Consider the following 21,474-nt stretch of genomic DNA (forward strand, 5'->3'; position numbering starts at 1 on the left):
CTCCTCCCTGTAGGGCCCCAGGGGAGCCCTCACCTGCGTGTCAGGAGGCTTCCTTGGACACAGAAATGTGTCCCGGTGGGCACAGAAATGAGGCCAAAAGAGCCTTGGGCCTGGAGCTACTTGGGAATTAGGAACACTTAACCTTGGCAAAGCTGTCCCCTCACATGAAAAACGGGGGTGGGGGGTGGTCCCATCTGCCCGGCACAGGGAGCAAAGGGACCAGCGAGCAGACCACAGGCCTCCCTACACCTCACCTGTGCTCCACTGAGGCTCCGCTCCAGTGTTTGACATCTCAAAGACTAGAAGTGGGCAAAACAGCCATGTTAGAAACTTCCAGCAACTTCTCTCTTTCAAGATAGAGGCTTGAAGTGCCTCTTTCAGCGCAGGCTGCTTCCTTGCTTTGAGAAAAGTACAATACAGGCCCTTCGGCTGTTGAAGACGAAGCTAGGCACTTATCCTGGAATGGAAGAGAGAGTCGCCGGGGAGCCACGGCGCTCTGCTTGACGATGGAGAGTTGTTTGTCCCGTGGCTGAAAAGGCTTCTCCGAAGGTGTCTAGAGAGAAGGAAGGAGGAGGTCCCTGGCCCTTTCCTCCCTAGGTCCTGAGGAGTTTGGGGCCTGGACCCTGTGTGGGGTGGACTTGGACCACTCCATATGGGAAAGGCAGGCCTCTGAGACTGGCCACCGGCCTTGAGGTAAGGGAACCCGGGGAGGGGCTCAGTTTGTGGGCCTCAGGAGTAGTTTTTACAAGTTTTCACCACGTATTCCCTACTTTCAGTCATTCCCATACTTGCAGTCGAGTCGTAACTTAGTCTGGTCCTAGCTGTGGGGCAGAGTAGTGGATGGTGGATCCCCTCCAGGGAGGGGAGCAGCGGCTGCCTGGGGAAGGTGAGGGCAGAAGAACGTGAGCGTTTCTTGGGACTCAACAATGTACTCGGGAGGGCAGCCTGGTCAAAGGGGGGGGACTTCTGCTGTCATTTGGGAAGCCTTGTGACCTCTGGGTGTTTGGGCAATAGAGGGGGCTACGTCACCCACTGGTCCTGTAGGGTCCCCTTTGGGGCCACCCTGGAAAGGAAGAACATGGGAACACAGCACACCACCGAGCGCTCAAAACAGCTTTATTTGTTGACTTCCAGTGTTTCTCTCTCGGTCTGAGCTCAGCCTAGCTGGCTTTGATAGGTCTCTGAGATGCAGTGTCACAGGGCTGGCAACACCCTGGCCCCACCGCTCCCCTCCCTGGCCACGGGGCTCCCCAGGCAGGGAGGAGGAGAGGCAGCTCATTTGTGGTGTTGGAGAAGAAGAATGGGCAGCAGGGTCAGAGGCCAAAGAAGCCATACAAGCAGCAACATGCCCGGAGCACCCATTACACACCAATCCCGGCCACGCGCATGCGTGCTCGCTCTCTCTCTCTCTCTCTCTCTCTCTCTCTCTCACACACAAACACAAACACTCCCACACCGGTGGCCTCCCCTTCCAAGCTCTCTGCCAGCCTACGCCCATCAGTCAGCCTTCTGGGGCCCCGCCCTGCTTGGCCATCCCATCGGGGCCTGTTCCGACTGCCCACAGAAGAGCCTCTCCCAGATGCCGCAGGGCTTTGATTTGTACACTCTAAGCCCGGCACTAGCAAGAGGTGTCAGGGGAACCGAAGCTTGGCCCACTACCCCTTCATCCACATTCTTGCCACCCCTGCGAGTCAAATCAGATGACAAGATCTCCCCTTCTCACAGCGAGTGACAAGCTGACCTGGGCTAGAACTACATGTCCCAAGATGCACAGCTCCACAACCACACACCGCTTCCCCTAGCATGATCTATCAGAAATGAGGCAGGGTGTGTTGCATTCTGGGACCTGTAGTCCCCAAGAGACAGCACCAAACACCCAGGGAAGAGTTCACAGGCTAAGACTACGGATGCCTCCCACCCGGCCCCCACCCACCACCCAGGCCCAGCTCTACGCTCAGCATGGGTGAGGGAGAGGAATGGAGGGTACCCTCCCAGCGCACAGGGGAGGGCGCTGTCCTGTTGGAACTGTGCAGCGGCTCTGGATCCCGGACATCCAGCTCAGAACACATCTGAGGAGAGATCGGGGGCGGGGTGACAGGAGACAGGGTCAGCAGCCAGCCGTGGAGGATGGAGCTGAGCATGCAGACCTGGGCTAGCCCTGTGGCCTCTCCCTGAGCCCTGATGCATGGTGAAATAGGACGGGGTACAGTCCCCTCCTAGGCCTCCCTCCTGGGGCACCCTGGCCTTATCCCACCTCTCCAGGGATAGCCAGCCTCACCTCTGCCTAGTCCCGAGGCCTGGGGCAGGCTGAGGCAGCAAGAGGAAGGGAGGAGGAGTGGGCTCCGGTTCCGAATCTGGATGAGAGGCTCCCGCCCCACCCAGCTAGCCTCCCCAGAAGACCTTATGGCCCTACCGGCCACAGCATCTTCCTGGTCACACTGAGGCTTTCTTGGGGAAGGAAGAAGGGAGTCCTAGCCAGATGGCAGTGAAAGCAAGCGATGCGGCCCGCGGGGAAGTGCAGAGAGAAGAGAGCGAGGGAGGAGCGGCAGCACCAGAAGGGAAGCAACAGAGACGTCAGAGCTCAACGCTGCACCGAAACCAGGGTGGGATGTCTGCAGCTGGACAAGGAGCACGGGAGACTCCCTGGTGTAGCTGCCGACTCCGGCTCAGAGAACCCCAGGCCAAGTCCTCCTTCCTTGATGTCATCAGCAACACAGGTGGCAGAAGACCTGGGCACAAAAGGCCCGACCCAAACCACTAATGCCCCTTAGAAACTCCCTATCTAGTAGGATTAAGTGCATCCTGGCTCCTGGGAGGCCCTCCCACTGCCCGGAGGCTCCCCACCCTGGGCTTCGCCAGGGACCTATCAGCTGTGGGCTGAGCAGAGCAAATCCCGAGTCCACACTGGAGTGCAAGTGGACATGGGAGGGAAACCTATTGGGGGAGCACTGAGTTGGAGAAGGGCTCCTGCAACTCAGGCCCTGCCCCTCTGCTCCCGACAGTGAGCAGGACCCCCCGGTCGCCCTGAATCAGGGTGGTTTGGGCCTGGTGATCAGAGGATGAGGCAGCGAGAGGCCTTCTCCTCTGGGGATGGGCTGGGTTTGGCCGCATCCCCCCTTGCAGCCTCAGGGGTCCCCCCCATGCCGGGATCTTGGTCCTGGGCCTTGGGCAGCCCCTGCCGACGACGCTGCGCCCCCCGCCCACCTGCTGGTTTCTTCCCAGCTGCCTCCATCTCTGACAGGCTGTAGGCCATGGCGAGCTGCAGGTCCTCATCATCCTCGGAGAGATCGCTGTCAGAGGTGCGGGAGGCAGGAGTCTGCCGGACCTGTGTGCCCCCTGGCCTGGAGGTGACAGACTGTTGCTGCTCGCGACGGCTCAGCTCCAAGCCCAGCGCTAGGTCATCTGGGACACCTGTAGGAGTCATGGCCACCATGAAGCCCTCTGACCCAGGCCAGGGGAACCAGGCCAGGCTGCCTCATGCAGTGGCAACTCTGACCGCTTACAGCCCCTCCTTTGGAACCGGCACGCATGCACTCTGGCACCTAGCGTGGTGGTCATGTGCGTGGGCAGGTACCCGGCACCAGCAGATACGAGCTGTCTCCTTGGGCAAGTTACTCAACCTCCCTAAGCCCCCCTTTCCTCATCTATAAAATGGAAACGGTGAGAGTGCCTACGTTGTCAGATTGTTCCAATGACTAAATAAGACAGCCCAGGAAGCGCACTCAGAGGCGGCAAGCAGGGAAGGGGCGCGGTGCTGACCATCCCATCCGGCGTGACACTGTGGGAAGGGTTCCGCCCCAGGAATCCTGCATCCTGCGGGTCACTCATGGCTTTACCCCTTACTAAGTAGGACAAGGCCGTGGGCCTGGGGCTACTTGGGAGTTAGGGCCATTTAACCATGCTGAGGTTCAGTCTCCTCACATGAAAAATAGGGCCAATATCAAAGCCCTGCCTTCCCCTTGCCTGCTTCAATACAGAGCTCGTGTTACGCGCACAAGTGCTTTCAAAATAGTCCATGCTCTGCAAACCCTGGGCACCCACTAAGGATGATGGTGATCGGCTGGCCCTCTGAGACTCCTCAGTTCCCTGCCCTTGCCCGGGGATCCCCATCTCTGATTCTGCCAGTGGGGCCTGTGGCCGCCATTCCTTCCCTGCCCCAAAGGAGTTCCGAGAGGAGCAGTTTGGAGGGGGCCTTGGGGCCTGGGCCTGGGGCTTCCTGCCAGGGACTGGGTGGCAGAGCCATTCCTCACCATTGATTGTGACTGACTTCAGCTGTCCGTCTTCTTCCACTTCTACCCGTTCCTGCCCGTTCTCCATGATTCTGTGGGGGACGGCACGGTTCACTCAGCGAGCACGCACGAATCCTGCAGGTGCCTGTCCATGCTCTGGGATGCCGCAGCAAACAGGACAGACTCTGCCCACAAGGAGCTGACCTTCTAGTTGTATGCTGCTCCCCCTCTACCCCTCACCCCCACACCCCTGCACCTGGGATGATCCCAAAGGAGCCCTCACCTGCGTGTCGTGATGCGGTGTCCTTGGACAAAGGTGGTGGACGTAGAAACAGAGCGAAAAGCACCAGCCCCAGGACTGAAGGAGAAAGATGAGGAGGAGAAATCTGGCATGGACACAAGGGAGGAGGCAGAGAGGTTGTCAGAGGGAGGACGGAGCCGGCATGCTGCAGTCAAGACGGGGCCAGGAACCCCTGTGGGGTCTCCCTGCAGAGACGCCCGAAGGCAGGGCTCCACATACTCAGGAGAGAAGGCTTGGAAAAGGAATGAGCCGGGACGAGGGGATCCAGGACCCAGAGCTTGCAAAAACGCGAAGGGACAGCACATACCAGAGTGCCCAGGGAAGGAGGAAGAGAAGGTGAAGAAGGGGCCTGAGTGTCGGGAGCCCCGACTCTGAAGCTCTGAGAAGGGGCCCAGGTCATCTGCAACAAGCAAGCAGATTAACAATCATCTGGCAAAGAGAGCTGCCCCCCAAAAATGTGTGAACCCTGCCTTTCAGCCTAGAAATATAACCTGCTAAGCATTTCTGGTATTTTTTTCTTTTTTGATTGTGGACTTGCTTACGAATTAAATTTCTTTTTAATATTAGATATGAAAAAGATCCCTGGTAAATTCTGTCCACAGTAGACAATGAAGGAGGGAAGGGAAAGAGGAAGCGGGGACGGCTAGCTCCTTCGGCACGGGCAGGTAAGCATGGTGTAAAGTCAGGCCCACCCGGCCAGGAGGCCCGACTCTCCCGTTTGCTGCATGACTCTCAGCTAGTTATCTGGAAGTATCCTTGTGTTCTCATCTGTAAGGGGGGAGAAAATTATCCACCTCACAGGGTTCATAGTCCTCACTGCGAACATGTTATCTGTTGTGTGTGATGTCACTGTGATTGTCACACGGCGCTCTGAGTGCTGCTTTGACGGCTGCTATTGTGCAGGCCTGACAGTGCACCATTGTTGCCCTCGTTTCATAAGGCGAGTCTCTGTGGGCTCAGGCCTGTGTCAGGTTCTGTCCCCGCTGTCCCTGGACCCACCCCCCCAAAATCTTCCATCTGTGGAATTCTGCTGCCCGCTCAGCCTCCCGCCTCAGGGGCTCCCGGCTGATGGAGGGCAGGCCTGGAATGGGAGTCGAGCCAATCAGAGGCCTCCTGAGCCCACTCACCAAAGAGCTCCGCAAAAGGGTCTCCACTCCCGAAGAACTCCCGGAAGACCTCCTCGGGGCTGCGGAAGGTGAAGGTGAAGCCAGGCCCACTGCCACCAGGTTCCGCCCGGGATGGGCCAGTTCCTGGAGGAGAGGCAGGATGAGTAGGGGCCTTAGGGCATGCGTCTTGCTCTGAGCCAGGCCACCCACTGAAGGCATGGCCAGGAGCCTCAAGAGAGCATCCGCTGCACTAAAAATCTGCCCTCCCCCTCTCCTCAGTGACCCACTTCCATCCCTGTGCCCCGCCGCTCCACCTACCTGCCCCAGTCAGCCCTTCCCGGCCATAACGGTCGTAGATCTCCCGCTTATGCTCTGGAAAAAGAGACCCGATCATTTCTCCCTCCCTCTGGGATGATGGCCTCCCCTTCCAGGCTAGGACCCTCAGAGGATCACCCAGTGACTGAGGCTAGGGGGACAGCAGGGTGCACGGGAGACACGGGCTATAGGTTTCAGCAGTGCCAGCTCTTCGCAGTGTGGCTCCCTCTCACCTGTAGAATGGGCACAATAACAGCACCAACCTCATAGGGTCATTGCAAGGGTTAAATAAGACAATCCCCATAAACTGCTTGGCACAGTGCCTGATAACATAGTAAGTGTTCAACAAATATCAGCTAATTATTACTATGCTATTTATCAGGGCTTAGCCTCAATGTCGCCTCCTCAGAGAGGCCTGCTGTGACCACTGTAACAAAAAGGGTGCCCGTTATTCCCTATCAACATCACCCAGCTACTTCCCTGCAGAATACTCTTGTCTATTTCCTTGGTTAATGTCCGGCTTCCTGGGCCAAATGTAATAAACCCATGATGACCAGGACAGTGTCTGCTTGTCCTCCGTTGTTCCCAGCAACGGCCCAGCACCATAAACACTCAATGAATATTTTCTGAATGAATGAATAAATAAATGACAGACCTGGAGGGGCGCCTGGTGGCTCAGTCGGTTAAGCATCCGACTCTTGATTTCGGCTGGGGTCATGATCTCAGGGTCGTGAGATTGAGCCCAGCATAGGGCTCCATGCTCAGTGCGGAGTCTGCTTGAGATTCTTCCCCCTCCTTCTCCCTCCCCCTCTGCTCCTCTCCCTGCTCGCACTCTCTCTTTCCCTCTAAAATAAATAAATAAATAAAATCTTAAAAAAAAAAAAAAAACACAACAGACCTGGATTCGTATTCCGGCTGTGTGTGACCTTGAGCAACTTACTTCACCTCTCTCAGCCTGTTTCCTTGCCTATAAAGTGGGGATGATAAATCCTGCCTCACAGGATGGCTGTGAGGACTCTTGGGGATTACCCCCACCAATGCTTGGCACAAAGAAGGCTCGGCACACGTAGGTTACTTGCCCTGCTTCCAACCCCTTGTCAAGACCCATGCTGCAACTACCATCCCAGATCCCAGGGAGCAGACACTGAGCACAGGGGATTCGGGAAAGAATAAAAGGGTGCTTTGCACATAGTAGGTGCTCACTTGAATTGAAGCAAAAAAAAAAAAAAAGGTCGCAGAGTCCCCTGTTGGGGGGGGGGGCGGCACTTAAATGCCAGATTGGAAACAGGCACGGAGGATATGGGAGGTGGCAGCATGGCTTTGGGAAGCAGTACGACGGGGCATGAAATGGAGGCGATAGGTGCTGCCCTGCCCTGCCCCCTCCTGGCCCTTACTGTCTGACAGCACTTCATATGCCTCCGCCACCTCCTTGAACTTCCTCTCAGCAAATTCTTTATTATCCGGGTTCTTGTCTGGGTGCCACTGAAGAGCCTTCCGCCGATACCTGCAGGAAGTGGGTCCAGTGGGTCGGGTCAGAGGACAAAAGCAAGCACCTCTCACCATGAAACAGAACGACCCACTTGCCCATTAGCCTGCCACTGTCCTTTCTCCACTCAGATCCCCGTCCACCCCAGCTGCTAGGGCTGCCTCTGCTCCACCCCAGCTGCTAGGGCTGCCTCTGCTGCCATGTTTTAATGGAGTCCCTATCTCTCCCCTCTGCGGCCAGTGCTAGGACTACTTGCAGCAGCAGATGATCATGTAAGCAGGAGAAAGCCCCAGCCCTAAGCCCTCCCTGGAGCTCACTGGGGCTGCAAAAGTTGGAAATATGTGTGGCCATGGGGTGTACAGGGCACTGGCCCCTCCTGGTCACAGGGCCTGGACATTTTTGCAGGCATCCTGAGAAAGCCCACACCTAGGGGCTGAGGCTTGAGGCAGGAGTGAAGGGGGAGGTGGGGGGGATCCACTGGAGAAGGACGCACAGTGCACCTCCCAGCAGAACTTCTTCACGCTAAGGACTTTCTCCTACTCTTCCAGGGATCTTCTTCCTTCCTATAGAGGGAGCCCCCCAATCCTTTCTAAGGACCTAGTTCCCTCGGCAAGGCCTCTGAAGGACCCTATGGTGGTGTGGGGGAGGGGTAAGGGGGGGTGAGAGGCTTTCTGATGCGCAGCGGAGGCACTTACGCCTTCTTGATGTCATCAGCAGACGCACTTCGCGGCACGTCTAGGATGTCGTAGTAGGATGCCATGGCAACTCGTCGGGAGTCAGATGGGCCTCGGGGGGCTGCAGGAGAGGAGGAGGAGTCAGGCCGGAAGAACCCAGGGTCCCTCCCTGGGCCTGGAGACCCCCCGGGGGAGCCGGAGCTGCTCCCAGGGGGTAAGCGGCGCCCACTGGGTTCTGCTTGGGGCCGGTGACGAGGCTCCCTCCGGCAGCCTTATCGGCCCCCCGCAGGCCGGTGCCGGGGGCTATCTCGGCGCCCAGGCCCGGGGAGCCCTATCGCAGCCCCGTGACTCCAGCAGCCCGGCCCAGGGCCTCCCAGCCTGACCGGGGCCCCCCGCCCGCACCTCCTCGGTCGGGAGTCCCTGGCCTCCTGCAGCGCCCCGCCCCTGCCCCCCGCCGGAACCGTCTGGCACCGGCCGCCCCGGCTCGCGGCTGCTGCGTAGGACGCGCCCGGCCCAGCTGTGCGCGCAAGCATGCGTCAGCGGCACTGAAACTACTAGAGACTCAGAGGAGGGCGGCTCGGCCTGTCACCCAGGGGGCGGGGGTTGGGGGACTGCTGCAGGGGCTGCCGGGAGATGGGGGCGGAGCCGGCTATTTTGGGCTTGCACCCGGGCGACGTCATCCCCAGACGGGACCGGGGAGACCGCGGCCGGTGCCATTCCGGCGTGACGCACTCGCGGGCCAGCGAGCCGCCCGGCCCTGGTCCTTCTGTCCTTTCCTAAAAACGGGCTCGATGAGCGATGGCTACTCACTCCGGAAGAAATCCCCCATCTCAAAGACTCAGACTCCCCCCTCTGGGCCTAAATCCTCCCCCTTCAGATCTCTGCTTCCGCCCCAGGTCCCGAAAAGAGGCTGCCCCAACTTCCCTGAGTAGGTCAGGCCTGCCGGTCAGTGTCTCCTGACACCATCACACTCGTCTGAGCTACAAATCAGCCCTTGCTTGTTTGATTCTTTGATGGACCTTCACCTCCCCCATTAGAATGTAAATTCCACTGGACAGAGATTGTGTCTTTTTCTTGCCCTAGAGTATTTAAGGCAGTTGTGGGGTTCAAAAATAGCCTTTGGATGATTAAATAATGAACAGATTGGAACTTCTTGTTGACAGTTTTGACACATTTGCGGAAGGTGGGGTTAAAGGGTAAAAGGAAAACAAAAAAAAAAAGGAAAAGGAAATTCTCCAGATTCAAGGTTTTTTGGCTTTTTGGTTTTCTGGGATCCACCCCCCTCCCAGAGTGATCCCAAATAGACCTTGTCCACCTCAAAATGATTCCTGGGTTCAGGCCTCATGGGAGAGTTAGAGAACTTTCCAGAATTGGCTCCTGCTTGATATCGTCCAGGCTAATCCACAACTATTAATTGAACATCTATATAGTAGATGCAGCCAGGATGTAAAATGAAGACTATGACCCAGTCCCTGACTTCACAGAGCTCCAATTTGGTAAGATACCAGCCCAACAATATAGCCCACTGGGAAATCCCAAGGTTTTATAAACAGACAGACCTGGGTTTGCAACCTGGCACTATTGTGTGACTTGGCAAAACCTTTGAGGACTCAGTTTTTCCTACCTAAATACAGGTAACACCTAGAGCTGTTTGAAAGTCAAATGAGGTGTGGTACAAAGTACATCTGGGTCTCAGTACATACCTCTCTGGCATCATGATTGGCCCAAGCAGTCATGCTTACGTGAGTCCGGAAGAGTGTTTTCGGCTGGGTGACCCAGCAATCCTTCACCAAAGAGAAGGGCTTGAGCCAGACATGAGGGAAGAAGGTGGTGTGCATTTGTCCACTTTCCCTGGCTGCCCACAGTCTCAACCTTCTGAATACCTTTGGGGAATTCCCAATGTGTAGGCCTTGATGGGAGGCAGGCCACCCCCTGTCGCAAAGCCCTGACCTGTGCTCTCCCAGACTTCTCGGCTCTAGGGGTACATAGCCATTAGCTCTGCCAATTGAAACCTCCAGCTGGGACTTTGAATGTGGAGCAAGTCACAGGGAAGCAAGGGCCGTTGAGAATTCATTTCTGCGGTGATTGTGACAGCGGAGTCAGCAGCAGCCTCTAGTGTCTGGAGGAAGAAATGTCGGTCTCGATGCCTGGGTGGGAAGAAGCCTCATTGCAGCCCCCTGTTCTGTAGGGAACCGGGGTCTTTTAGGCAGGCTGTCCTGTGCCCTGACCTTGACTAGGGTGCTGGATGCTCAGCTTCCCTTGATGCCTACCTGTTTGCAGAGTCTCATCTGGCAGCCCTCATATTAATTCTGTGTGCTACCCAGTGTCTCTCCAATGTGTGTGTGTATGCGGGAAGAGGGGGGTGTCTTTTTTCTTTGTTTTAACTTGCCAGAGCTAACTTCTGCTGTTTACAGTGAGAATCCTGACTGGCCTTAGGATAAGAGGAGGAAATAGGTTAGGTCACTCCAAAATCTTCCAAATCTCTTTCTTCTTACTTCTCTTATCTCAACAGACATTTGTCTGGCACCTACTGTGTATGTGATATTATATTAAGAATTGAGAATACAAAGGGGTTTAAGTTCCAGTCCTTGTACTCAAGGTGATAAAAATCTAGTTGGGACATTGACAAATGACAGCTGAGGGAAATTATATTGAACACATGTGGCAAACAAAGTGTTAATTTCCTTTGTTCACAAGAAAGGACCAACAATGCAGTTTTTTAAATGGGCAAAAGGCACAGACAAGACAGTTTACAGAAGAGAAAATGCTGATTTTTAAACATATGAAAAGATGCTCGATCTTATTCACAACAAGAGAATTATAAAGGAAAGCTGCAATAAAATACTTTGTTTCACTTATCAGATGATTGACAAAGATCAAAAAATTTTATACATTGTGTGGGCAAGGCTGTGGGCACAGGCATGCTAGTACACTGGCCGTGGGAGAGCAATATGGTGCATATCAAAGTTAAAGGTGCGTAGCCTTTGACCCAGCAATTCTGATTCTAAGAGTTTTTGGTTGTACACATGGGCAAAGAAGTATGTACAAGGGTTCCAGAATTTGTTTCCAAAGCAAAGAATTAGAAACAACCTAAATACTCACTAACAGCAGACTGGTGAAATAAGCTAGGGTACACTATCCAATGGAATAGTACATTGTTACCAAAAAGAATGAGGCATATCTTTATGTACTGATAAGGACCATCTTCCGGATTTTTTGTTAAATGAAAAAACAAGGGTAAAACAAAGTGTATCGAAGTGTGTGTACAGTCGTCCCCCTTATCCACGGTTTCAGTTATCTGTGGTCAACCACAGTTTGGAAGCAGATAATCCTCCTTCTGATGTATCATCAGAAAGTCAGAAGTAACCAACCACTACATTGCAATGCCTACGTCATTCACCTCACTTTATCTCATCATGTAGGTATTTTAGCATCTCACATCATCACAAGAAGGAGGGGAGTACAGCATGAGATATTTTGAGAGAGACCACTTTCGCATAACTTTTTTTACAGTATATTATTAGACTCGTTTTATTTTATTGTTATTGTTAGTTTCTTATTGTGCCTAATTTACAAAGTAAATTTATCATAGGGATGCGTGTATAGCAAAAGACATAGTATATACGGAGTCTAGTACTATCCATGGTTTCAGGCATCCATGGGGGCCTTGAACATATCGCCCGTGGATCAAGGGGGACTACTGTATACACATTAATATATATGTAGATGTCTCTGGAAAGAAACAAGAACAAAAATGTTAATAGTGGAGGCAGTCAAGAGCGGAACAAAAGAAGGGGACTTCTTTTCACTTATAGACTTATTTTTGCTGTTTGGAAATCTCTTTTGTACCTTTTCAATTTGGAAGCATGTTCACAAAATAACTGTTCGACTATATACAGAATTTTTTAAAATCTAGTTGGAGAAATAAGATATTGGCAAGAACCTGAGTGCCACCATACAAGGCAGTCCATGCCAAGTGCCGAATGAGTGATAGAGACAGACAGGAGGTGCTGGGAGAATCTCGAGCGGGGAACTTCCCAGGGCTGGATGGTTCTGGGTGACTGTGACCTAAGCTGGAAGGAATGGCAACACTGAGACAAGCAGGGGGAGGTGGCGTTCCAGAAGGAGGGAATGGTACGAACACAGTTTTGGAGGCAGGCATGTTCCTGACACACCAGAGATGAAGGAATAAACGTGTTGGGTGGAATCCAAGTTGGGAATCTGTCTCTTGTGTCTGCCTGCAGGAGGTAATTGTACTCTGGCTTTAGAAGCATCGGGGATGAAAGCATTCCCTGCATTGAGGGAGTCCCCCGGAGGCAGAATGGGTGGCGCTCCTGGCTGCCCCATGGAGGGCTGGGTTGCCACCTCCCCACACCCACACTTAGCTCAACCGAGGCCTGCCAGTGCCTGTCAGCAGAGTTACTAGCTGGGAAGGCCTTGCAGGGTTTGAGAGGAGATGGCCACACAGCTGGCCAGGGCGGGCGGGCGCGCTGGTGCCACAGACAGGAGGGGCTCCTGGCCCCCTCTCTGGATGCCCAGGCATCCTGACAGGTGAAGACCTCACATCCTTCTGGCCTCTCCCAAGCCCTTACCTCACCTCCTATGAGATGTTCGGACTAGGAGCCCTTTCCAGAGGGCACTGATAGCCCCCAAACCTGGCCTCAAAGATGCTTCTGCCCTCATTCAGTCCCAGAAGCTGTGTATCTGCGCCCCCACGCCCCCCACGTGCCCTCCACCACAGCGCCTGGGCAAGGGAGTGTCAAGCGTCACTCCCTCCTTGCCTTTGAGGTAGCTGAGTCACTGTCTGGGCATTAGAGACCTGGCAGGTTCAGAGATGTGGTGTCTGGAGGGATGCCTGGAACCGCTGTGGCAGGCGTGGGAAGGGCATCTGAGGGAGGGAAGGACAGCAGCAGAAGCTTCTGTCCAGGCTGACCTGGGTTGGAATCCCAATTCCTCCATTTATAACTGAGTAACTTTGGGCAAGTGCCATAACTTCTCTGAGCCTCAGTCTCCACATCTGTAAAATAGGCATTCATTTAGCAAGTCTATTCAACAAATATTCAACACACATGTTGCCTAATATGTTCAGCCAGCGACATTCTAGGTGCGGAGAATAGACAAGACTTGTTCCCATGAAGCTTCCAGTCCAGTGGGTCTAACTGTATTTACCTCAGGATTTAACAAGGTAATATGGGCACAGGGCCTAGTACATAGTAGGTACTCAATAAATGACGATCTTTCTTGGGATTTGAAGGGCTCCCAAAATGACCCCTCGTCTCTTCCCAAGTTTAAAACCAGCTGAGAGAGAGAAAGACACAGGAGTCAGATAGAGATTTGAAAGTCAGCCCTTTTAGTGGGGTGAGGAAGTGGATTTGAGGGCATAGCTGAACTCCTCAGCCGAAACGGGTTTCTACATACTCCCACTGAATTAAATTACTCTCACCACCGCCATCACACGTACATGGACACAAAACTGCAGGCCTCTCTCTTCCCAGGACAGAGCTGCCCCTGTAAGCTTCAATCCTCAAAGAGAGGTTGAGAATACTTGCTGTCCCTGGGCACATAATTACAAAATGGAAGGAGCAAACTACTGTGCTGGGCATGCCCATTTTCTTCCCTAACCCCCCACCCCCACCATCCTGCTACTTTCACTCCATCCTCTGCTTACTACAGAGCAATAATCAGGGCAAGACAGGGACAGGTGATGGGGACTAGGAGTCACTCCTTTTCCGGTTTGACCCACCACAGGCCCTGAATGCTAGCTAGACCTGGTGTGGGTATGTGTTTGCTCTGAGATCCATTCCCCCACCTTCCTGGCCCTGCTCTGGATATCTCACTTGCTGCACCCCCTTGTCCCCAGGCCCCCTCGCCACCTAGCTCCTGTCTAGGTTCAGACAGTGGGAGCCGCTAGCCGGAGATTGAGGGTGGGAGGAAGGAGAAGTCAGGGTTTTCCTCTCCCTCTCTCTAAATCAGGGGCCACCTCAGGCAGTGGCTCTGGATCCTGCTGAATATCCCTCCCTCCTTGGCTCCTCCCGCCACCTCTGGGCAGCTCTGCTGTGGTTCCAGCTCCCACCTGGCGTCCCAGCTCCAAGGGTCTGGCATCACCATCTCATCCCTTGGCTCCTCCAGCCCTTTGGGTTGCTAGCAGCTTCCTGGTGTTGCTGACCTTTTGGTTGCCTTCCCAGCCTCCAATCCTGGGAAAGGGAAGCCGCAGGAAGGACAGAGCTGAGGGCAACGCTGAGCATTAAATCTCTTGGGGGCGGGGGGATGGGGGGGGATTGTCCTAGTTTCAATCCCTCCAATGGTTAAGTCATCTCATCCCTCCAGCCCAGCAGAGGCTACAGAAAATCCATATATAACGATTTTAGGGCCAGCCATCTCGTTGGAAGTTGTGCTTGCATAGCCCAAGGCATGGGATTGAAATGAGGGTCAATTGTCGTCATCAAAAAGTGGTGCGTTTTGGGGGAGATTTCTGGGAGGTCAGCCATTTCCCCCATTGTTGTTGCCACTGTGCCTTAGATGCCAGCTTCTGGGCCCTCTACCCAAACCTCCTGCCTGGAAAAGACAGAGCTCCGATCTGTAGGGTGGGGGTAATGAGCGCCGGCTCTGGCAGACTACTTACTCGGAGGCGCACTTGTGACCCTCCTGAGTGAGAGCCAGGCTCCTGTTGCAGCCCTGTGTGGCTGGGACCGACTTCACTCCCCTCCTGCCCCGGGGTTTCCCTGTTGACGCTGCAGCCTACGTGGGTGCCACCCGGACGGGCAGGGGAGTTCCTGCGTCATGGGGTGAAGGCTTAAGCAGTGGAGGAACGGAGCCAGGGGATACATTTCCCCCCCCCTCACCTCCTCTCCTGCCCCTCACCCAAGGGCTGATTCAGAGATGCCATTTATGCGGCTGCATCTTCTCTGGGGTGAATTCTGCCTCCTTCTCTGAGGTACTCTCTCAGCTCCCCATTCAGCTTCCTGGAATCGCACGCTTTAATAAAATCTGGAACCAGATCTAGTTTCTGGGGCACCTAGACTAAGATCCCAGCCTTCCTATCTCTCTTGAAGGAGAAACCCCTGCTCCGCAAATTTTCCCCAGAGAAAAAGACACTTGCGAGATGGTAAGGCTACAGCACTTTATTTAGGATAGACACACAGGATTCCCCTAGTATTCATCCCCCTCCTCTTCTCCCTCCCCCTCCACACTATCCATGCCCACCTCCTCGTAATCCTTCTCCAGGGCTGCCATATCCTCCCGGGCCTCCGAGAACTCCCCCTCCTCCATGCCCTCGCCCACGTACCAGTGCACAAAGGCCCTCTTGGCATACATCAGGTCGAACTTGTGGTCCAGGCGGGCCCAGGCCTCGGCGATGGCGGTCGTGTTGCTCAGCATGCACACGGCGTGCTGCACCTTGGCCAGGTCGCCCCCGGGCACCACGGTGGGGGGCTGGTAGTTGATCCCAACCTTGAAGCCCGTGGGGCACCAGTCCACAAACTGAATACTGCGCTTGGTCTTGATGGCGGCGATGGCGGCGTTGACGTCCTTGGGCACCACGTCGCCCCGGTACAGCAGGCAGCAGGCCATGTACTTGCCGTGACGGGGGTCACACTTCACCATCTGGTTGGCAGGCTCGAAGCAGGCGTTGGTGATCTCGGCCACCGACAGCTGCTCGTGGTAGGCCTTCTCCGCAGAGATGACTGGCGCGTAGGTGGCCAGGGGGAAGTGGATGCGAGGGTAGGGCACCAGGTTGGTCTGGAACTCCGTCAGGTCCATGTTGAGGGCCCCGTCGAAGCGCAGGGAGGCCGTGATGGAGGACACGATCTGGCTGATGAGCCGGTTGAGGTTGGTGTAGGTGGGGCGCTCGATGTCCAGGTTGCGGCGGCAGATGTCATAGATGGCCTCGTTGTCCACCATGAAGGCACAGTCCGAGTGCTCCAGGGTGGTGTGGGTGGTCAGGATGGAGTTGTAGGGCTCCACCACGGCTGTGGACACCTGGGGGGGCGGGGTAGATGGAGAACTCCAGCTTGGATTTCTTGCCGTAGTCAACGGAGAGCCGCTCCATCAGGAGTGAGGTGAAGCCAGAGCCGGTGCCCCCTCCGAAGCTGTGGAACACCAGGAAGCCCTGGAGTCCCATGCACTGGTCGGCCTAGAAAGTGGAAGGTGAAGGGAAATGTGGGATATGAAGCACAGCTGAGGAAAAGGAAAAAACCAGCTGTTTCAAATTCCCCAAAACTTTCATTAAATCCTTGGAAGACTTTTCCAAGAGCACAAAGCAGGACCATTCTCTCTCCTCTTGTTCTCCTCCTCTCTAAACCCTCCTGAAGTCTCTAACACACAGCTCTCTAAAATCTCATGACATAGTCATTTTTGTCCTCGTAACATCATAACCCACCCAGCTCCATACCTGCTTACCCCTGACTTAACTTCACATGTTTCATGTTCCCTACTGAGGTCAACAATCCAGGAACCTGATCCCCATCCTTGGTAGAGGCCAAATTTGATCATAGAGCCTTGGGTCAGGACTATTTGGATCCCTGTTTTTCACAGGGCCTTCTGCCCACATCCCTGCAACACAAGGTGATATTCTGGGAATCCCTATGGACCTCCACAGCTTGGCCAGACAGCCCATGGTCATGTTTGCCCTGGTGACCACTCTGCCCAGCCTTGGACCAGTTGCTATAGGAGGTAAAGAGGACACCCAACTCCAGGCCAGAGTGCACACTCTGCCTCCCTCGATCAGTATGCAGGGCCCCTCCTCACTGGTCCTGACCCTGCATCTTTAAAACTCATCCACAAATAAAATAAAGTAAAATAAAACTCATCCAGGAGGCTCTATTCCTGTCTGGTGTCCAGATTTCTTAGCTGAAGGAATCCAGATTCCCCCTTCCCCAGCCCTCAGCCACCACCACTCACCAGCTTCTGAATTCAGTCCAGTACCAGGTCGATGAGCTCCTTTCCAATGGTGTAGTGACCCTGGGCATAGTTATTGGCAGCGTCTTTCTTGCCAGCGATGAACTGCTCTGAATAGAAGAGCTGCTGGTACATGCCCGTCCGAATTTCATCTGCAATGGGCAGAGTTTTACGCACCCCCCTCCCCTTGCAGCCTGGCTCCCCAAGTTAACCAGAAGGGGCGGGGCCACGAGGCCCCTAGTCCTACCCTAGAGGAGCCCCATTCATGCTGGTGTTATGGCCCTTGACTTTTAGTATTCTTCAATAAAAAGGAAAGGGATATAGAGCTACCCGGAGACTCTGGAGCTTAGTGGCAGCAGATCTGTGGTTTAATTGGCTACTACTCCTGGCAACTACAAATTCTAGTGCCCCGGGTATGGGGAAGGACTGGCTGTGGTGCCCAAGACAAGGTGACATATGTGACAGAGACTGATCATCACTCACCAATCACAGTGGACTCCAGGTCCACAAACACGGCCTGGGGCACATGCTTCCCAGCCCCAGTTTCACTAAAGAAGGTGTTGAAGGAGTCGTCCCCTTCACCAATGGTCTTATCACTAGGCATCTGTCCATCTGGTTGGACCCCATGTTCCAAGCAGCAGAGCTCCCAGCGGGCATTGCCAGTTTGCACATTGGCCTGCCCCACATGCACTGAGAAGCACTCATGCTGAGTAGGCAAAGTGCAGAGAACACTCTTAGCAAAGAGAAGCCTGTCGTGCCTGGACACGGTTCCTGCCTGCAATCCTTTCTTGAGTGGTTCTCTGGCTGAGAGCAAAGGTTCCTGCCCTCCTTGCCCCACCTCCTGTGTCTAAGGAATTACTTGTGGCCTTGAGGATCCACAGGCAGTGGCTCCGGGGGCTGGGCCAAAACCCTCAGAGGAAGCAGATGTGGGCAGTTTTAAGATTATAGAGTCTTAGTCTCAGTGACTAAGCGTCTTAAGAAGTGTTGAGGGGATCAGATGAGTCTGGCAAAACATGATAGTCAACCCACCCGTGTTCAGAAAGAAATGAAGGGCCATGGGTGAGAGAAGTAAGATCCAAGTGAGGTTTCAGGGATCTGAGACAAGGGAGAGGTTTTGAAAGCAGGAATAACTCTAGATTCACTGGCTAGAAATGCCAGCAAGGAAGGGAAGAGTGGGCCTGGAATGGTAGGGGGTATGCTGTTCTTTCCTCTCTTGGGTGTGCATAATTCTGGAGTGGAGTGGAGTGGGGCTGGGAAAAAGGTCTTCCCTACATGATTCAAGGCTGGTGGTCAAAGAACGTTTGGCCCCTAAAGCAGTACTGAGATAAACTACCTGGTCCTGGAAATCAGAAAGGTCAACGCCCTTCCTGGGGAGCCCCATGAGAATCAAGAAGGTTGGACCCTCTTGCTTCATCCAACACTCTGAGCCTCTGCTCTGTGCCTGATGTTGTGCTGACACTGGAGATACATAGCACCCAAAGCACAGTCCCTGCCCTCCAGTAGCCCACTGGGCAGGGAAGGGAGACTTTCATACGTTAACAGGGGTGGGACAGCATGGTAAGTGGGATACCAGAGTAGGCCTTCTTGCTCTGCTTGAGAATTACCCCAGACCTTGAAAACAAAATGAACACATCCATCAGGTTTCCCCAAGCTTTAAGGCTTAACCATGTGGAGGATGTGGAGAAATGGGACTCCTTAGACAGTTGGTAGAAGCCTAAATTGATGCATCTCTTTCGGAGAAAAATTGGGCAAGATCTAGGAGAGCTGATGACACTCTTGCTCTAGAGAAGTTCTCACACAGGTAAACAAGAACAGGTGCAAGAAGACTCACAGCACCATAGCAACGGAAGCCAATTAAATGTCCTTCAACAGGAGAAAATGGATGAAGAATGATTCAGAAGTAGAAATGGATGAACTACAAGAAAGGATCTTACCAGGGTGCCGGGGTGGCTCAGTCGTTAAGCGTCTGCCTTCAGCTCAGGTCATGATCCCAGCATCCTGGGATCAAGCCCCACATCGGGCTCCATGCTCAGTGGGAGGCCTGCTTCTCCCTCTCCCACTCCCCCTGCTTGTGTTCCCTCTCTTGCTGTCTCTGTCTGTCAACTAAATAAAACTTTAAAAAAAGAAAAAAACCCAACAAAAAAAAAAAAAGAAAGAAAAGAAAAAAACCCAACAACAACAAAAAAGAAATAATCTTACCAAAAAATTTTTACTGGGAAAAAGAAAAGCAAATTAGGGAAGAATCATACAAAATGATACCATTTATAAAAATCTTTAGCTCGTAAAACAATGCTGTGCGTCATTTACAGATATATTTATGTTTTGCTATATATTCTGTAGTGCATGTGTATTACAAAAATAAGGAAAGCAAGTGAAAATATTAACACTAATTTGGAACAAAGGTTCTCTCTGGTAGAAGACGGAGGTGCATGCAGTTGGAGAGAGATTCTATTTCTTAAGCTGGGTAGCAGGTGTTTATTATATTATTCTTTACACTTTCCTGCCTGGAATATTTCATAATTTTTAATGAGGATGCTTTCTCCATAAATTTAACAGTTGCCTGACTTTTTAAATATGATGCAAGGGCCTCGACTTATGATTTTGAGATGACTGGGATTAAATCATACATCGTCATTACTTCTCTACTTGACTTGAGCAAGAGTATTAACCTCTGTGGGCCTCCCTCCATCCCATGAACTGGGGCAAATAAGAGCCCCCTCCTAGAATTAAGACGGGGATTAAATGAAAGAAGGCATATAAGTTACCTGGCTCACTGCATGACACATATTGGGGGTACCATACATGTTGGGTCCCCTTACCAACTCCCATCCCCCAACCCTGCTGTCATAGTAAGAGAAGGTAATGAATTAAACTGGGGGGTGTTCAGGGACACAAGGACTCCAGAAATCCCTGTGTCCCACAGGGAGGACTGACAGGGCTTACCAGTCCACTGGCAAGGCCAGCACTGGCTGTTGTAACTTCAAGCCTGCCCAGGCTCTGTCTACAAAGCCAGACACCATCTTGGCGCCCATGACTGCTAGCCACGCAAGGCATCTCTGACCTCTTGGGTATACTTGAGATGCTAGAAATGATGCTGTGGGGCAACAGGTTTGAGGCAAAGAACTCAACCCCTGGAATCACATAGATTTAGCATCAAACCCCCATCCCTCTATGACCTCAGACAAGTTACTTCTCTTTAGCTGCTCTAGTGCCCTTTCCTTGAATGTAAAAATAGTATGATCTCGTATGTGGTGGGCTTTGTCATTATATCATTTAGTTCCCCTGTGCTAAGCATTAATTAGGGGCCAGGCACTGTGCTAAGCGCTCCACATACATTATTATACATTTCATCTTCATGACAACCCCATAGGTAGGTAGTTTCATGACGCCGTTTTGCACATGAGGAAACTGACCCACAGAGAGGTTAAGCAACTAGCTGAAGGTCATGAGCAAAACCAGTAATATTCAGAGTGGGAGCTTGGCTCCAACCATGCTCTTCACTGCTCTTCTATCCCTCCTGGTGGGGAGCCTGGCAAATGATATCAAATGAGCCCCACGCACAGCCAGGTCTCGATAAGAGGGCACACCCTCCCTTCCCCTCCTCTTCTTCACTGTCTCTATTGAAATAAGAGGTCAGATCAGATGCATCAGCTGGGCAGGGCTGTGAGGATGCTTGCCCACAGCTGGGAGGTAAGACCAGAGGCCAAGGGTGAATCTGCTGTGGGGCCCAGGGTTTGTAAAATGCTTGTATTTCCTGCTCCAGTCCTGCTTACTCCATACTCCTTACCCCTAAATCCAGAACCCCTCAGCAGCCACATCCTGGTTACCATCACCCTGTCCTCCACCCTTGCACATGCTCTCATGTACCGGCAAAACTCGGGGGCCACACTCACATCTGGAAGTCTCTTTCCCTCTCCCCACCTCACATGCCCACACACTAGCCCCTGGAATACTTGGACTCCCAAGGATCCCTCACACCACCCACCCTAGGTACACTAGGACCCTCACTAGCATGTCCAGCCCCCCACCCCTGCTCACCATGCTGCTTGGCTGGGGGCTGGCTTGGGTTGTCTGTCTGTCTGTCTGCTGCTCGATGAGAGACAGATATGGGTCTGTGAGAGACCCGCAGCCACTGGCCTCCTTATACTCTCCGATCATCTCTCAGCGGGGAAAATGCAGTTAGAAACGGCCCCAGGAGGACAGGCCTGTTGACTTGGTTACCAAGCGCTGGGCCTGGGCTCAAACAGGGCAGCAAGGTGCGGTGGTTAGAGGAGGGGTTCGGCTGGTCACCCCACACAGGTACACAGTGTCTGCACTCAGGCACACAATCCCATTTCCTGGTGGCTCAGCGGTCTCTCACAGGTGGGAGAGGATTCAGAAATCAAAGCCCCTGAGCTCCAGCTGCAAGGCCACCCCTAGGGTGGGTGAGGACTGGAAGTGGAATGTGAGTGGCACTAAGGAGAGTGCT

The 21,474-nt window shown here is 53.5% G+C and overlaps 1 protein-coding gene and 1 pseudogene across 8 annotated transcripts; both read right to left on the bottom strand.

Moving 5' to 3' along the window:
• Window positions 1-1,064: 1,064 nt before the first annotated feature.
• On the bottom strand, window positions 1,065-8,713 carry DNAJB2 (DnaJ heat shock protein family (Hsp40) member B2). 7 transcript variants are annotated; one of them, XR_004299022.1, is made up of 11 exons: window positions 8,514-8,713; window positions 8,133-8,232; window positions 7,346-7,455; window positions 5,955-6,008; window positions 5,658-5,780; window positions 4,838-4,930; window positions 4,513-4,615; window positions 4,251-4,321; window positions 3,205-3,411; window positions 2,279-2,729; window positions 1,071-2,069 (listed from the first exon to the last, which is right to left on the bottom strand). XR_004299022.1 is itself a non-coding variant. In XM_032401700.1 (11 exons), exons 2-10 carry the CDS (start codon window positions 8,195-8,197, stop codon window positions 2,285-2,287), a joined length of 849 nt encoding a protein of 282 aa, XP_032257591.1. In that variant the 5' UTR covers window positions 8,198-8,232; window positions 8,514-8,713; the 3' UTR covers window positions 1,074-2,069; window positions 2,279-2,284. The 7 variants fall into 7 exon arrangements, 4 of the variants coding, with proteins under 4 accessions (XP_032257564.1, XP_032257577.1, XP_032257591.1 ...); XM_032401700.1 differs by having other exon boundaries at window positions 1,074-2,069; window positions 2,279-2,307; XR_004299023.1 differs by lacking the exon at window positions 4,838-4,930 and having other exon boundaries at window positions 1,070-2,069.
• Window positions 8,714-15,260: 6,547 nt separating this feature from the next.
• On the bottom strand, window positions 15,261-17,625 carry LOC116630837 (annotated as a pseudogene). Its single transcript, XR_004299025.1, has 3 exons — window positions 17,490-17,625; window positions 17,010-17,158; window positions 15,261-16,242 (listed from the first exon to the last, which is right to left on the bottom strand). The product of XR_004299025.1 is annotated as a tubulin alpha-1B chain-like (transcript).
• Window positions 17,626-21,474: the final 3,849 nt, after the last annotated feature.

This window comes from Phoca vitulina, unplaced genomic scaffold (genome assembly GCF_004348235.1).
Source record: "Phoca vitulina isolate PV1807 unplaced genomic scaffold, GSC_HSeal_1.0 scaffold1, whole genome shotgun sequence".
In the NCBI taxonomy this organism is placed as follows: domain Eukaryota; kingdom Metazoa; phylum Chordata; class Mammalia; order Carnivora; family Phocidae; genus Phoca; species Phoca vitulina.